The sequence below is a fragment of the Nesoenas mayeri genome (genome assembly GCF_963082525.1).
Source record: "Nesoenas mayeri genome assembly, chromosome: 5".
NCBI classification, from domain to species: domain Eukaryota; kingdom Metazoa; phylum Chordata; class Aves; order Columbiformes; family Columbidae; genus Nesoenas; species Nesoenas mayeri.
Genome location: NC_137548.1, coordinates 2,337,013 through 2,353,313, shown reverse-complemented (window position 1 = coordinate 2,353,313; position 16,301 = coordinate 2,337,013). Strand labels below are relative to the sequence as shown.

The window sequence follows — 16,301 nt, the reverse complement described above, 5'->3', positions numbered from 1 at the left end:
CAAGTACTATTCAATATATTCATCAATGATTTGGATGAGGGAATAGAGTGACTGTCAGCAAGTTTGCTGGTGACACCGAGCTGGGAGGAGTGGTGACACTGGAAGCTGTGCTGCCATCAGAGACCTGGGCAGGATGGAGAGCTGGGCGGGGAGAAATGTAATGAAATAGAACAAGGACAAGTGTAGAGTCTTGAATCTGGGCAGGAACAACCCCAGGTTCCAGTATAAGTTGAGGAATGACCTATTAGAGAGCAGCGTAGGGGAAAGGGACCTGGGGGTCCTGGGGACAGCAGGGTGACCATGAGCCAGCACTGTGACCTTGTGGCCAGGAAGCCAATGGTACCTGGGGTGGGTTAGAAGGGGGTGGTCAGTAGGTCAGAGAGGTTCTCCTGCCCCTCTGCTCTGCCCTGGGGAGACCACACCTGGAATCTTGTGTCCAGTTGTGGCCCCTCAGTTCCAGCAGGACAGGGAACTGCTGCAGAGAGTCCAGCGCAGCCACCAAGATGCTGGAGGGAGTGGAGCATCTCCCGTGTGAGGAAAGGCTGAGGGAGCTGGGGCTCTGGAGCTGGACAAGAGGACACTGAGGGGGGACTCATTGCTGGGGATCAATATGGAAAGGGGGAGAGTCAGGAGGATGGAGCCAGGCTCTGCTGGTGACAACCAATGACAGGACAAGGGGCAATGGGTGCAAACTGGAACACAGGAGGTTCCACTTAAATTTGAGAAGAAATGTCTTCTCAGTGAGGGTGTCAGAGCCTGGCCCAGGCTGCCCAGGGAGGTTGTGGAGTCTCCTTCTGTGCAGACATTCCAACCCGCCTGGACACCTTCCTGTGTAACCTCATCTGGGTGTTCCTGCTCCATGGGGGGATTGCACTGGATGAGCTTTCCAGGGCCCTTCAACCCCTGACACTCTGGGATTCTGTTACCCGAGGTCCGCCGCCGCCATCTTGTTTACTATCACCATAGCAACGAGCGCGGCCGGGCGGGAGCCGCCATCTTGTTTGGCGTCTCCACAGCAACGAGCGCGGCCGGGCCGGAGCCATGGCGGGCCCGGGGCGGCTGGAGGAGCTGGAGCTCAGCGCCGAGGAGGCCGAGCGGCTCCAACGCGCCTTCCGCGACGAAAAGTTCCGTGCGCTGTTCGCCGAGTACGCGGCGGAGCTAACCGACCCGGAGCAGCGGCGGCTGTACGAGGAGGAGGTGGCGGCGCTGGAGCGGGAGCGCGGTGTGGAGGTTCGCTTCGTCCATCCCACGCCGGGCTACGTGCTCCGCACCAGCCAGGCCGGCTCCCGCCGCTGCTACCTCAACATCTGCAGCAACCCGCACATCGCGGAGCCGCGGGCGCGCCCGGAGCCCGGCGGGCAGCGCTGGTCGCTGCCCTACAGCCTGGCGCCGGGCCGCGAAGAGCTGGGCCGCGGCGGCCACCGCCGCCTGGTCTACGACGTGGTTTTCCACCCAGCCGCTCTCCGCCTGGCCGCCCGCAGCGCCCGGTTCCGCCGCCTGCTCAGCGACACGGCGCTGGAGGCCGTGGAGCGGCACTGCTCCGCGCAGCTGGACCGCGCCAACGCCGCCGAGCTCCGCCGCGCCAAGTACAAGGGCGTCCCGCAGGCGCCCGTCATCCGCACCCCGCTGCCCGGCGGCGCCCCCGCAGCGCCCGCAGCGCCCGCCGCCCGGGATTGCCCGCTGCCGCCCTTCCCCGCCCCGCCGCCTCCCGCCGCGCCCCCGCCCGCCGCCCGCGACTCCGCGCTGCCGCCCGCCGGCCCCACCGCGCCGCGCTGGAGCATCCGCCACCGCTCCTACGTGGACCTGCAGGACTATCGCTGCGCCCGCGACTCGGCGCCCAGCCCGGTGCCGCGGGAGCTGGTGGTGACGGTGGAGCTGCCGCTGCTGCGCTCCGCGGCGCAGGCCGAGCTGGAGATCCGCGGCCGGGAGCTGCGGCTCGACTCGCAGCGTCCCGCCTACCGCCTGCGCCTCCGCCTCCCCTACGACGTGGACGAGAGCGGCGGGCGCGCCGCCTTCAACAAGGCCCAGCGGCAGCTGCAGGTCACGCTGCCCGTGCTGCAGCGGCCCGGCCCGCGGGAACACACGGGAGCGGGCGGGGAGCGGCCGGAGGAGCCCGGGGCGGAGGGTCCGGCCGAGCCTGGTACCGAGGATCCCGCCGAGCCCGGGGCGGAGGGTCCGACCGAGCCCGGTGCCGAGGATCCCGCCGAGCCCGGTCCGACCGAGCCCGGCGCTGAGGATCCCGCCGAGCCCGGGACGGACGGTCCCGCCGAGCCCGAGGCGGAGGGTCCGACCGAGCCCGGTGCCGAGGATCCCGCCGAGCCCGGTCCGACCGAGCCCGGTGCCGAGGATCCCGCCGGTGCCGAGGATCCCGCCGAGCCCTGGGCGGAGGAGCCCGTCGATCCCGGTGCGGAGGGTCCGGCCGAGCCCGGGGCGGCTGAGCCGGGCTGCGGGGCGGCTCCTCCCCCGGTTCCGGCCGGGCCGCCCCCACCCCGCTCCGGCGCCGCTTCCCCCGCTCCGAGCGCCAGCCCCGAGCCGGCCATGCCCAGCGGGGCCGCCCCTCCGTCCCCCCCCGAGAGCCCGGCCACAGGGGGCAGCCCCGGCGAGGTGACTGTTGGCCGGGGCCCCAGCAGCCCCGGGGCTGCCGTGTGCCCGCCGTTCCAGTGCCGGCAGGACGAGGCGTCGCTCACCCTGCTCCTCCATGTGCCCAGCATCCAGCCCCACAGCCTCAGCGGGGACGTGGGCACCAACCACTACAGCCTGCGCTTCTCCACTGACACCGGCGCCTTCACCCTGTTCCTACAGTTCCCTCCCGCCAACAGGCTGCTGTCCCCCGAGACCTGCGTGAGCGTGTCTGCCCACAACGCGGCCATCGCGCTGGCCAAGGCCCCTGGCAGCGCCGGGCCCTGGGAGAAGTTCTGCTTCGGCCTCGATGCCTCCGCTCTGCAGGTAAACGGCTTGGAAACGGCTCCCCGGCTTGTGCTGCTCGGATCCCTGCGCGAGTGGTGGCTCAGGGAGGTGTCAGGTTATCAGTCTGAGTTTGGAAGGAGTTGGTAGTGATGGAAACCGCTTCCCGAAGGGGAAGGTGAATGACCTGATTAGCGCTGGTCTCACAGGAGCATCACAGAGCTGACGCCTTCATCGTAGAATCGTTTCAGTTGGAAGAGACCCTCAGGGTCATCGAGTCCAACCATAACCCAACTCTAGCACTAGACCATGTCCCTAAGAACCTCGTGTAAACGCCTTTTAAACCCCTCCAGGGATGGTGACTCCAGCACTGCCCTGGGCAGCCTGTTCCAATCCTGACAATCCTTTCTGGGAAGAAGCTGTTCCTGATATCCAATCTAAACCTTCCCTGGTGTAACTTGAGCCCATTTCCTCTTGGCCCATCATTTGCTACTTGGGAGAAGAGACCAACACCCCCCTGGCTCCAACCTCCTTTCAGGTAGTTGCAGAGAGCGAGAAGGGTCTCTTTGCAGCCTTTAGGACCATTTAAATCGCTCATTCACATGAAGAAAGGAGATGTTTATAACACACCCGAGTACACACGTGTGTGCGGTGTCAGGTAATGCAGACGTGTGCGTGGCGTGTTGCTGTGGCTGGATTTGAGGGCAGAATTCCCACGTAGAGCTGGAGGAACACCCGTTATTTCAGCCAGCAAACAGCAGCTGTGAACTGCTGCCTGTTGCCATTTTGCTGGGCTAGTTCTTCATCTTTGTGCCGGTCTGAATATGATTCTAGTTGAGAGGTTGTACTATTTTATGGGCCTTTGGGCAGCGGTGTTCCCTGGGTGGCACATCTGATTGCTGCCGGTATCCCCGCAAAGGGACATTCACCTTGTGGCGCTCTTGCTGTCAAGAAATACACGCATTTTGTGGAGAAATACATTTGAGCTCAGAGTTTCAAACAGCTTAACACGAGCGGGGATTAAGGCTGCGCAATTCTCATGTAACCTTCCAGCCCCGTGGTTTTGAGTCTTTATTTTAGAATAAACCCCTTTGCAGATTGGGTGACCATGGGAGCGCAAGTCCAAAGAACTGGCAGGCTCACAGTATTTCCACTGGGACGGCCTCTTGGAGTATCTTAATTACTCCGTCCCCGCAATTAGAAAACACTGCATGATTCTGAAAGATATTTATGCAATTAGTGGATGTGCAGCTGAATCGTCACGGTTTGTTTCCCCTTGAGCAGGCTGCTTACCTTTCCTGCGATAACTTTGGGTAAGTACCAAAGATGATGAATCTATTGAGAACCGCCTACATTGAACTGTTTCCAGGGTATTTCCTTCGCCTTTTCTGGATCGTGAGCCTGCAAGTCTCTGCAAATGGGACCACAGAATACTTGGTATTATTGTTAATTGGTGTGATCAAATACCGGTACAGATGTGACATCAAATAATGTGACATCGTGCAAACTACTGCCTGTTTTCTATATAGGTACAGAAGTATTTATCTGCTTTTTCTGGTAGTCTGAACACAATATGAATCTCTTTCATCATGCGCTGTGGCACGTGTGTGCATTTGCTGCTTATTTTATGGTTTGCAGGCCTAAATGCAGATTTTAACTATAGAATCATGGAATGTAGAAGAGGAAACAACAGCTTTCTGTGACTCTGTGTGGGGATATAGCTGGAAATTCCATTTGGGAACAGGAAATTCTGCTGCAGTATCTTTCATACTGTGATGGATGGACATTTCCACACGCTTTGATCTCTGTGATGACTGAAAGTGTTTGGTATGTGCCTTCATTATTATGATTGAGGGAACATCTTTTGATTGAAAGTTGTTAAAGGCCATCCAGTAATGAGTTTGGTTAATATTACCGTTTTGTGAGTTAAAAACAATCTGTGAATGTGCTGAATTTATTCCATATTGCAAAATCTTTTGGGTGGGGTAGGAGGATGAGGAGCAGACTGGGCATTAGTCATAGGCCTCCCAGCCATTCATTCACATATTGTTCTGTTTGCTGCGTTCACTCAGGGTGAAGTGAGAAAAATTAATGTTTAATTAGAGCTGCCTTGTATGCTGCCTTGTGTCCATTAACTATTTCCTCGTGGTGGCTTCTCTTGATTTCTTCCACTTCCCTGCTGGTGTTTTCCCTCTTTGGGTCTCATTCTGTACATCAGAGCTACGGTTCCAGCTCTGAGATCTGCAAGAAGTTCCATCTGGAGTATTTTGGGAACGCACTCACCCTGTTTAATCCCTTTGGGGAGCTGCGATGGTCCCGTTACCGCACCGGCCTCTTGTCTGCTTGGAAATGGGTCTGATACCGGTATTGGCAGAAGAATGAGTCGGCTTGTCCTTAGGAAACCATCCTTGAAACACCATTTCAAGGGCTGGTTTTCCTTTTGTCGAGTCAGATGCATTTGAATCCCTGTGCCGAGAGATGATCTATTTAGAGCTCAGTTTCCATAGATGCTGAGCAGCCTGAATTCCCACCCCAGCAAGCGCTTATTTTCAGCGAGTCTCTCCAGCGCGACTTTAACTGTGTCATCGCAAGGATTCCTTTGTCTGGGAGCTCTCGATGTTGCTTTGATTTTACCGCTTTCGCATCCAATAGCCGGCTCTTTGCCGACTCTCAGCCCTAACTTATCAGCGGCTGCAGCCATCGCTTCTCTTTCCTATGAGTAGTTTTGCTCCTTGGCTAAACCATAACGTGCACAGATTTGTTACGCTGACCAGCAAATCTATAAAAATAAAGATCCTGTAACTTTGGACTTTGTGGGCCGGGGTCACGTATATCAAGGATTTTAAAATTACCTGTTGTGGCTGCACCAGAGGCCACAAAACGCTGACTTTTCTGCCTCGAAGGACCAGCTGTGAGCTGCTTGATTACTTGGTTCATCCACTAACGCCTGAGACATTATTTATTCCATTTGTTTAAATCCTGGGAGCTCATGCCCAGGAAACTCCTGCATGAGAAAATTCCTCTTCGTTTGGAGACAACACAGCCTGGGGAGTCAATGATGAAAATAGAGCGTCTGAGAGCCAAATAATCATCAATAAAATTTGTAAGCCTACCAGGCAGGGTTTCCAAGAACAGCATGTCCCAGAGTGTCCTGGTTATGGCAGGGCTGGGAAACTGCTGAAATCACGGCTTTGTAAAGCGCCGTCTTCTAGTGTTTGATCTCCTGGGGTTAAATGCTCCGTTCTTAACAGAAATAAACCCCGGGTTCCTGATGGGTGTATCGGAACTGCTGAGACTTGGAGCCTCGGTTGTAGCGGTGTGTAAAACGTTTGGGGGAGAATGAATTCTGCTGGGCGTTGGGGGTCATGCATGCTCGTTTTCATGTCATTTAGAGGAAAGGTTGGTTGGAGTAATAATTCCCTTTCATGCGGATCCATACCCTTCCTGCCCTTCTCAGCGGACTGGGTGATGTTTTTCGCTCTCCGGGGTTGTTGGGTTGCCCATCCCTTTTGTATGATAACAAAACCCCATGTTTTGTCATGGAGAATATGAAGATTTAAAAACATAAACCCTTCCAGAGAACAGCAGGGAGCAATGTTTGCTTGACTATGCATTGAGAGGATGTTTTTACTAACATTTACATTATACTAAACATTCCTGGTTGGCTCATGGTTTGAGCTCAGCCTGAGTTGCGCTGTTTGTGAGGATTGCTTAACACAGGGAGTTCAGTTGTCTTTACGACAGAGGGGCTGGCGGGCTTTGTAATTAATCCCCTCATTAATTATCTCATCGAATATTTGGCGTGTATGTGCTGTCCGGTCTGTCTTGAGAAGGCAGGGTTATGATTTTCAACTTCCAAGCTACTATAAAGAGTTAATATCATAGTTAGGGGTCACTGTGCCAGAAACGACGACCGTTGTGCTTCATCCTACAGCAGTTTATTTTTGGTCCCGTTAATTCTGTGCTCAGGACTCTTGGCGAGTTTTTTGGGAGGTCAGAAGGGGCCAGAAAAGGAGAACACAACAAACTTATTGTCTGATATTTTTTCTGGAGTAATCTCTTTCCCAAACTACTTTAAGAAACATAATTAGTTTGCTTCTGCTATACAACAAACTGATTTCTGAATAGCCTTTGACTGGTAGATGCGTTATGGGAATAACGTACTTAAAAAACCAGTTATGTCAGGAAACATTATTGAGCTCATGAAAGCTTCTCTTGAGCTGTTTAATCTTTGCAGTCATGAAAACCTTATAAAAGCTTTCACCCCCAGTACAGGTACAATACAAATAACTCTGGATGGTAACTATGTGTAACGTGATAGAGAACAAAGTATTAATATTTGAGCGTCAAGGGCATCGTGGGGACAGGAACCACAGAATCCCAGAGTGTCAGGGGTTGGAAGGGACCTGGAAAGCTCATCCAGTGCAATCCCCCCATGGAGCAGGAACACCCAGATGAGGTTACACAGGAAGGTGTCCAGGCGGGTTGGAATGTCTGCACAGAAGGAGACTCCACAACCCCCTGGGCAGCCTGGGCCAGGCTCTGACACCCTCACCAGGAACAAGTTTTTTCTCGTATTTAAGTGGAACCTCCTGTGTTCCAGTTTGAACCCATTGCCCCTTGTCCTGTCCCTGGTTGTCACCAGAAGAGCCTGGCTCCATCCTCCTGACACTGCCCCTTTCCATATTGATCCCCAGCAATGAGTCCCCCCTCAGTGTCCTCTTGTCCAGCTCCAGAGCCCCAGCTCCCTCAGCCTTTCCTCACTCGGGAGATGCTCCACTCCCTGCAGCATCTTGGTGGCTGCGCTGGACTCTCTGCAGCAGTTCCCTGTCCTGCTGGAACTGAGGGGCCACAACTGGACACAAGATTCCAGGTGTGGTCTCCCCAGGGCAGAGCAGAGGGGCAGGAGAACCTCTCTGACCTACTGACCACCCCCTTCTAACCCACCCCAGGTACCATTGGCTTCCTGGCCACAAGGGCCCAGTGCTGGCTCATGGTCACCCTGCTGTCCCCAGGACCCCCAGGTCCCTTTCCCCTACACTGCTCCCTAGTAGGTCATTCCCCAACCAAAGTCATTCCTGCTAACATTTGTGTTCAGTTCAGTCACAGGGAAAAACCAATGCAGACCAAACAGCAGATGACAGTATGTGTGGGGAAAAACAAATTTACTTCTAAGTTGCTAAGAGAGTATCATAAATACCAGAAAATAGTCTGTTTGAACGGAAGGATTATTTCCCAGGGTCACTGCAATCATCTGCAGATGCTTGTCCTTTGCTGCTCTTCCAAGCCAGGGCAAACAGGCTTTAAAATAAATTCCTGAATCGTGTTTTTGCCAAGGTCTGTGCTTTGATAACATCTGCAGCAACATAAACACCTCGGTGTCTACTCACGGTGAATGCAAAGGCTGAGTTCCAGCGGCTGGCTGGGCAGGCTCATGATAATCATTATATTGATAACGAACAGCGCCGCTTGTGCGGTACCGTGATTTATGGCAGCCCACCGGGTAGCGCGGTGCTGAAATTTTAAATGCTTGCTTGAAATGTAAGTGTAGAACTCCGGGAATGCGGCGTTGGCGTGAAACCTGGTCTGATTAGTTTGTAATAATGAGTCAAAACGATGGGAACATCATGGCGAGCGGTTGCTTTGTATCCTCCTGTAAAATATCCTCCGGTCACTTCAAAGTGATCTAAGGATGCGATGTGCAACGTTTAGACCTAACAGAAAGCTTTAGGAGGACGGTTACATTTCGTCCCTCTCCATGCGGCATCTGGTCGTGCATGAGGCCACATCCCCAGGGGGCCCAAAATGTGCAGAGTTGCCTTTTTGCTTCTCAATCCACCAGATGTCAGTGAGAACTGAATTTTGCTTCTATTGGGATGGCAAGAGGGTAGAACCGGACCGAGAAATTCAGGAGTATGACTTAAAGTAGAGGGTTTGCAACTTTTCCCTGCCATGTCCCATTAAACAGTTAATTGTTAATCAAGAAAAGTAATTTGTGGACATCATAGTCCTCTAGGTCAGAGCATTTTTATTGTGCCAGCATCTGTCCTTTCGCACAGCGAATGATTGAAGAAGAATACGAGGGTAGGGCAAGCTCTGTAATTCTTATGAAACGGCCCCTCCAGGGTATCTTTTAGGACCTTTAATTACCTGTGACTGATTTAAATCTTTCAACCTGTAGCAACATGTTTCGCGGCGTTTGTGCAACTGCTTATTAACAGCCTCAAAACACGTCCGGTCTTTAACCCGGACACCTCTCTGCTGCTTCCAACGGGGGTTTACGCTTCTCTCAGTGGATGTGACGTGGATATTGTCTTGTGTGCTTTGTAGCTTTTGCTTTACAAAGTCTGATCTTTGAGGGTTCAAAGATCCTGCGGTGACAGCGCAAGGAGACACTGAACTGTTGGTGCAAATGATTCCTCGGGGGGAGTCAAAGTCTATACATGAGTCACGTAGCAAAAGAGAGAAAATCCATTTATCTATGTGTGATGCAGGTCTGTGCTTCAAATTGAAATCGCCTAAAATCGAGGCGCGAGTGTGGTGTGAAACTTCCGTTGCGAATCGGTGACCTGGCTTTGCGGTGAGTTTCGTGCTCCCTGAAGTAAAGCACAAAAAGAACATAACCTGCTCTTTCTCTTCTCCAGGAAAGACTGTTTGTCAGTGAAGAAAACGTTGATGGGTTCCTAGGCAGGGTTTTCTGCCCTTCCTCATGCTCCCAATCAGCGCTGGAAAGTCAGCCGTTAATTGAAGTGCTCCACGTTGCTGAGGACAGAATGCAGATGAGGTTGCAGGTGAGGATCTCCCTGGCGGCTGATTGATGTTCTCCAGCCAGATCGTATCAAATCTGACCAAAACACCTCTGTTCCTGTTTTGTCTTGATACAACAGGGAAAGCAGTGGAGTGGGGGGGTATTTGCACGTCTAAATGTCAGTTTTTAGAACCATAAGTTCACGTTTGTGCCATTTAACGTGACCGTGGGACTGAAACCTCCTGTATGTTGTTGGGAAGATGGAGAAGTGCGATATGTTAAAGGTGGTGCTTCCTCCGTGCAGGAATACGGCATGGCATGGTATTAAAAGAGAAAAACAGACTAAATAACTACCTAGTATCCCTCATTCAGCCCCCAAGTGCCTTCAGGTCAGAGCTGGTGACCACGTGCTGCAAAACCATGGCAGATGTCATCAGAACAAAACCAGAATAAAGAACTGAGACGTCTCTGACCTTCAAATACTCAAAAGTTTGGCTTTGTGTATGGTTAAATCGCACCGTCTTTTGCACAAACGCTTCTCCAGGTCCAGAGTGAACTGACCCAGAGGGATTTGGGGTGCTGGGAGCGGGAATTGGAAAGGGATGCCAGGCCGGCTGTGTCTGAGGGCTGGCACAGGTTACAGTGACCTCCCTTTGCAAAATCGGAGATGGACGGATGAGGAAAGCAAAACGTTAGTTTTGTAAAGAGGATTTCTCGGTAGACACCGCATTAGAAATTCCTTTAAAACTGTTCTTAAAGGAAGATAACACACCGGGACAATGAGGTTACTTCTGTGGCCCTAAACTGAGACTGTACATACAGTAAATGTGTAGAGGGCTCCTTGGAAAGCAAGTTGAGGTGAAACAGCGACTTGTGCAACTGTGCTGGAGTTCACCCTGAAGACACCAGCTCCAGCATTGCTTAACTCACGTAGCTGGTGTGAATTGTACATAAAAATGTAACATTTGGTTGTCGGAGAGCAAATGTGCATGTTCTGGTACCTGAGAAAGGGCGGCTGAGATGTCTTAACTCACTTGCACGTTCATATGGGAGGATTTTCCCAGTGCTGAGGAGGGTTTACTGGTGTTTCTTTTGGTTCTGGCTGGAGGGAGCGGTGGTTTTGGGGTCAGAGGGGTTGGGGGTGTGAGAGCAGCTCAGCCTTTGGATCCATGAACGCAGCTGAGATGCCCCCCCGATCCTGACCATCCACTGCCAGGGATGCACGAGTTACCAGCTGGTTCTTGCTAAAACTAACAGTACATTGGGAAAGTGCTCTTTAGACAGCACCGGGTCTCACCGTTCATCCCCAGTCAAACCACAAGTCCTGCATTAACTCCCTTAGGCCGAGTGAAGAACACAGCTCGCTCCCCAGTTTCGCACACGACAGGGCGGTGATTTCCGTAACTGCGAGGTCAAAACACATTCATTGCAAGGAGAGTTCAGATCCCTGGGCCCATTTTGTTCCAGCAAACAGCCTGGGTGCGGCGACTCCCGCTGTTAATCGCGACCGAGGTCGGCGCCGTTTCCTATGGCACAGGAAACCTCGAGAGCCAAAGGGGGTCGGGCAAACCTCAGCGCGGCGCTGACTCGTCTTTCGGGGGGTGGCTGTGCGAGGAACAAGCACCTTGGCCGGACTTTCCGGCAGTTCTGCGCGTCCAGCCCGTTTCAGCTGTAAAACAAAGCGTTTCTTTTCTCGACAGCCACAGGAAGCAGCGTGTTCTGGGCAGGGTGCGAAACAAGAACAACTCGGCAGCTCAGGAGGGGATCTCGCTGGAAAGACAAACGGTGACAACCCGCAAGCAAACGCAGAAACAAACCGTCCGGCGGCTGACGCAGACAAAGGACGCGCTACAGAACCCAGCAGAACTTCCACGTCTCCCACAACAGCTGAAACAATAGGAAGAGTGGGTTGTAGTTCACAGCACTGTTTGCAGCCTGAACCTCCTGACACCAGCTCAGCGGCTCCCGGAGAACGTGGGAGAAAGGAACCGGATTTGGAAGGTGCTGTCGCAGAATCAGACCAGGCAGGAGGGGACGGGGATGGGGACGGGGACAGGGGGGTCCTGCGGGAGCTGAACCCGCGGGACGGGAGCGTGAGGGTCCTCGGGGATCACACCACGCGCTGCCCGCTCGCCTTCCACAACCCGCTGCTCTATGAATTAGACTAGTTTGAATGCTTTCCGTTGTTTGATTCTCACTGCGACTTCCACGCGCTGGTTTGTGACTTCAGGCCTAAGAGCAGAACACGGGTTCCCACTGAAATTTTTGTTTACAGAGTCCTTACGTTGTCAATAATTTTTGAAGTTAATAGCTCAGAGTTTTCTAATTCTATGTATAGGCTGAAATAGTTTTACTTACAAGGAAGATGCAGTTGAAGGTGAATTTGAGCACCTGGAAGAAAACGCGTTATTGTTTACATGAATTTCTTAGTCTCTCGCTACATGACAGGGAGGTTTTGTATTTATCCGTCTTCTAATGGCTCCCTGGGGAATTGCTGTTTAGTCCACCTAGAAATGAGCAGTATTCATCATTTCTCAAACCCTTCATTTTGTGAGAACTGCAGGATTAGACTCGCACTGATTTTTAGCAATCAAATGAAATTTCTAATTACAGGGAGAAGTTCTAATTAGTCTCTCAGAAATAATCAGCATTTATACCGTGTGTTCCGTCCTAGTACATCCCCTCAGAACACGGCACCCAAACATACCCCAGTCTGTCAACTGAACAAATTCAATTGCCCCATGGAAACATCCTCTCTTGTTACACGACTGCTGTAAGTATTTAGAATTTGTAAAACGGACTCACTTGATCCAGATTAAATGTACTTGTCAAAACCAGTTTCCCCCATGAGCTCGGACGTGCTGCTTGCTGGGTCATCTCTAAAGTGCGATAACCAAAAGAACATACCTAATAATAAACAGCTTTCGGTTCCCTTTCTGCTTTTGAAATGACTTCTGTTTGCTTTTGAGTTGAAGAAGAGGAATGAGCTTCAGAACAAAGTTAAACGTGGCTTGTTTCACAGCCGCTCTGGAATTACGGTACTAGTTAAACACGGGGTGCGCAGCGTAAGCCGTAATTTTGGAAGTTCAGCTGCCAAAAGCGTCTGCGCGACCCAGGAGGAGCACGGGGGGGTTTTTTGGGTGCAGTTGAACCCATTGGGCTCTGCCGGGGGCTCCTCATGGGCACAGACGTGGTGAAACTCGGCGAACGGAGCAAGCAGCAAAGCTGGTTCAGTTCAGGTACCCTGGGGAATAAACAGCATCTTATCGCGCTCAAAATAAACCTGCGTACGACTTGGAGTGTTTCACAAATCTCAGCTCTCTCTCGGGTTAATATTTAACTGATATATTCACAACCCATAAAGCAGGTGACAAACGGAAACCCTTGCGATGCACCCCCCCCGTTCTTAAGCGTTGCAGCCAGAGTCCTCAGAGCACCGACCCATTTTCTCTAATTAAAATAATGCCTTTTTTCCCCCCCCTCTCCAAATCTCAGCACAAACGCCACCTCTTAATATTGCACAACTGTCATCTGAGCGCAGCGTTTGCTTTCTCTAACATACTTTGTTCTACGAAAAGCTTCTTATGCGTTACTGCTGCCAGTTGTGCTTCAAAGTGACGTGCAACTCATGTGTCGTACCCTTAGACTTAATTTGATGCTAATTAACGACTCCGCTCTCTCCCGTTTGCGGTTTCAGCTCCAGTTCAGCCCGTTCCCGTTACACGGTGTTTTTTTACTGGTCACTTTACACAGCTGAGGAATTTGAAAGCGAAACTTTTTTATTTGGATCCAAACAAAAGAGGCGCCGTGCAGGCATTTCTTACTCTGTTCTGCCCCCAATTAGTATCATTAAAAACGTAATGAAGTTAAATGCACACTAAGGGGTGATGGCAAGTGTTCAGTCCTCTGGATTAAAGACAAAATACACATCCCGTCCCCCCAGGTCCCGACTTTCTCTCGAGCAACACAAGGTGACATCATCTTTACATGAGAATCAAGAACTTCTCCGGTATTACAAAACAACGGAATTTTATTTCGGCAGAACTAAAAATTGTATATATATCTACATTGCATTAAAAACAATGATTCTTATTCTTTCCTTCATATCAACACATCGCAACCAAACCGGGACACCGTTCTCCGGCATGAGGTGACGCCAGGAGGTGCCGGAGCGCGGGAGGGCTCGGTCCCCTCCACCCCGATGGGGGCAAAACCCGCCACCAGAAATAATGCACTTAGATACCAGTTTTCTCCTCCTCCCGCTTCGTGCAGGGGCTGCGACGCTGCTCCGAGCGCTCCGGCAGCACCAAGGAATCCGTTTGCAGAACGTGGTTGCCGAACATGAAAGATTACTAGTTCGGGACACCTTTTACGAGAATGTTTATTCATATTAAAGCAGAAACCAACTCATAAATGCTCTTTATACACGTGTGCGCCTGTAAAAGGCGGTACGGAACAACTCGAAAAGGCTGCAGAGTGATCCTCACTGAAGTCTGCGGTAACTTTTACAGAGTTCGTGGTCCCTAATATCTCCCCAGCCTCCGTTTTTGACGTGAGGGGACAGGGGTGCCATGGAGTACCTCTTACTGACACTCATGGTTTCGGGAAACAGGTACTGTTGGTTGCTGTTCAAGAGAGAGTCGATTTTGGCACTCTGGGTGGCCGGCCTACAGGTTTTCTTGTGGTGCATGCCGCAGTCCCCCGTGTGAAAAACCCTGGGGATTTCGGGAACCAGAACTTTCCAGAACTTTGGAAGACAAGAGACAGTCAAGTGCTGCAGAGTCCAGTCCCAGTTGTAATCATCATAGGTGCAGAAGGCGTCCGTGCACTCGATGAGCTTCTGGTAGGTGTCTCTGCCGAAGGCCATGCCCATGTTGTGCTCGGTGGACTTCCACGTCTTCATCTCCACCTTGTCGGCGCGGCCGGCGAAGCCGCCGCGGACCGGGCTGTAGGTGCCCAAGGACACAACCTGACACTCGGGGCAGTCGCGCTCGCGCAGGGCCCAGAGCTTCTTGAGGACGTGGTAGAAGTCGGGCGCCAGGTAGTGATCCTCCTCCAGGAACAGGACGGGCCCCGCGTGCTCCCGCAGCGCCCGCACCCGCTCCCACACGAAGTGCAGCTTCCACCACCAGTGGTGCTTGGTCTGCGAGAACCGCGCCTCGCGGTAGTGCCCGAACGAGTCGGGGAACTCGGCGTTGATGCAGCCCAGGCGCAGCGCGGCCGCCTTGCCCACGTCGCGGGGGCAGTCGCGGGGGTCGTGGCCCGGGAACTCGCGGGGGTAGAGCTGGATGCTGAACGGGAAGAAGATCTGCAGCACCGGGCAGAAATCCACGGCGGCCGCCAGCCGGTTCAGCTCCTCGCTCCACAGGTCGTGGCTCAGCACCAGCAGCACGTTCTCCACTCCCGCCGCCCGCCGCAGCGACTCCAGCAGCAGCCGCAGGTGCTCGGCCCGGTCGTGCACTTGCACCACCAGCACCGCGTCGGCGGCGGGGCCGGAGCGCCCCGGGAAGCGCCCGGCGTTCCGCACCGGCTGGTCGAAGTTGAGGCGGTAAACGAGCGAGCGGTAACTCAGCGTCCCGTTCTCCGTGAGAACCGGCAGCGCCGGCGATGCGGCCGAGGCGTTCGCGGCGGGGCGGCGCGGCGGCGCTTCGCTGACCCGCGGCGGCTCCCCGGTGCTCCCGGGGCCGCCCCGCTGCTGCTGCTGCTGCTGCTGCTGCTGCTGCCGCCTCCGCCCGCCGCCGCCGCTTCCCCACAACGCCAGCGCGCAAACCGCCAGCGCCAGCGCCAGCACCAACACCTTCCGCTTGTAGATCCGCAGCCGCATCCTTCCCGGCGGCGGCGGCCGCCGCTCCCGCCGCTCCCGCCGCCGCCGCCGCCGCGACTGCGCCCACCGGCAGCGCGCGCGCCGCCGCCGCCCCACGCGCACACGTCGCCGCGCGCCATTGGGCGCCGCTGGCACCGCCCCCGCCGCTCGATTGGCCGCCGTGGCCGTCACTCAGCGCCGCTTCCGCCGGGGGTGGCCCGGCAGGCGCTGCCGCCATTAGCGGGGCGGCTGAGGAGAAGCGGGAGCGCGTCCTCCAGCGTTCGACGGGAGCGACGCGCCATGGGACCAAATTATCCCAGATTGGCGAGAGCAAAGCCCCAAATCATCCCAGAAGTGCGAGAATAAGAGAAGAAAGTAATCCCGGGGTTGGGAGAATCGCATGAAATCGCTCTATGTTGGAAAGAATGAGGTGATGAAGCCGTTCTGGCACTGCGTGAAGAGCGTAACATAGTTTTAGGAGTTCAAGAATGAGAAAATCATCCTAGATTTGCGAGAATAACAACTCTAGCATTGCAAGAACGTGATGAGGGAATAATTCTGAGTTTGCAGCTCCAGATTTTAAAGATCATTAAATCATTCTAGAGTGGTAAGAACAAGAAACCTGGGGTTGCAGGAATAAGGTGAATTAATTCTAGAACTAGATTTGCAAGAGCAATAATATATATATAAGAAGAAATTTATTCTAGAATGGCAAGAATACAAGAAACCTATAGAATTGCAAGAAAAACATCACTCTAGAATGGCAAGTATACAGGAAAATAATTCTAGGATAGCAAGAATAAGGTAATATAATTATAGAATTGCAGTAATAATAATTCAAGAATG

General features: G+C 53.3%; 2 protein-coding genes across 2 annotated transcripts; one reads left to right on the top strand and one right to left on the bottom strand.

Annotated features, from left to right (window-relative positions):
* Positions 1-867: 867 nt before the first annotated feature.
* Positions 868-11,820, top strand: DNAAF2 (dynein axonemal assembly factor 2; the record flags this gene model as incomplete). The annotated part of the gene is given in 5 exon segments (XM_080345482.1): positions 868-2,168; positions 2,170-2,188; positions 2,413-2,946; positions 9,549-9,695; positions 11,353-11,820. Coding segments are annotated over 5 exon segments (2,295 nt in total). The 5' UTR covers positions 868-1,041.
* A 2,081-nt stretch (positions 11,821-13,901) lies between these two features.
* On the bottom strand, positions 13,902-15,522 carry MGAT2 (alpha-1,6-mannosyl-glycoprotein 2-beta-N-acetylglucosaminyltransferase). The gene has a single exon (XM_080345402.1). It carries the CDS (start codon positions 15,474-15,476, stop codon positions 14,136-14,138), a length of 1,341 nt encoding a protein of 446 aa, XP_080201528.1. The 5' UTR covers positions 15,477-15,522; the 3' UTR covers positions 13,902-14,135.
* Positions 15,523-16,301: the final 779 nt, after the last annotated feature.

Bases quoted from the DNA above. Each gene is read 5' to 3' on its own strand.
- MGAT2 (XM_080345402.1), bottom strand. From the start codon at position 15,476: ATGCGGCTGCGGATCTACAAGCGGAAGGTGTTGGTGCTGGCGCTGGCG.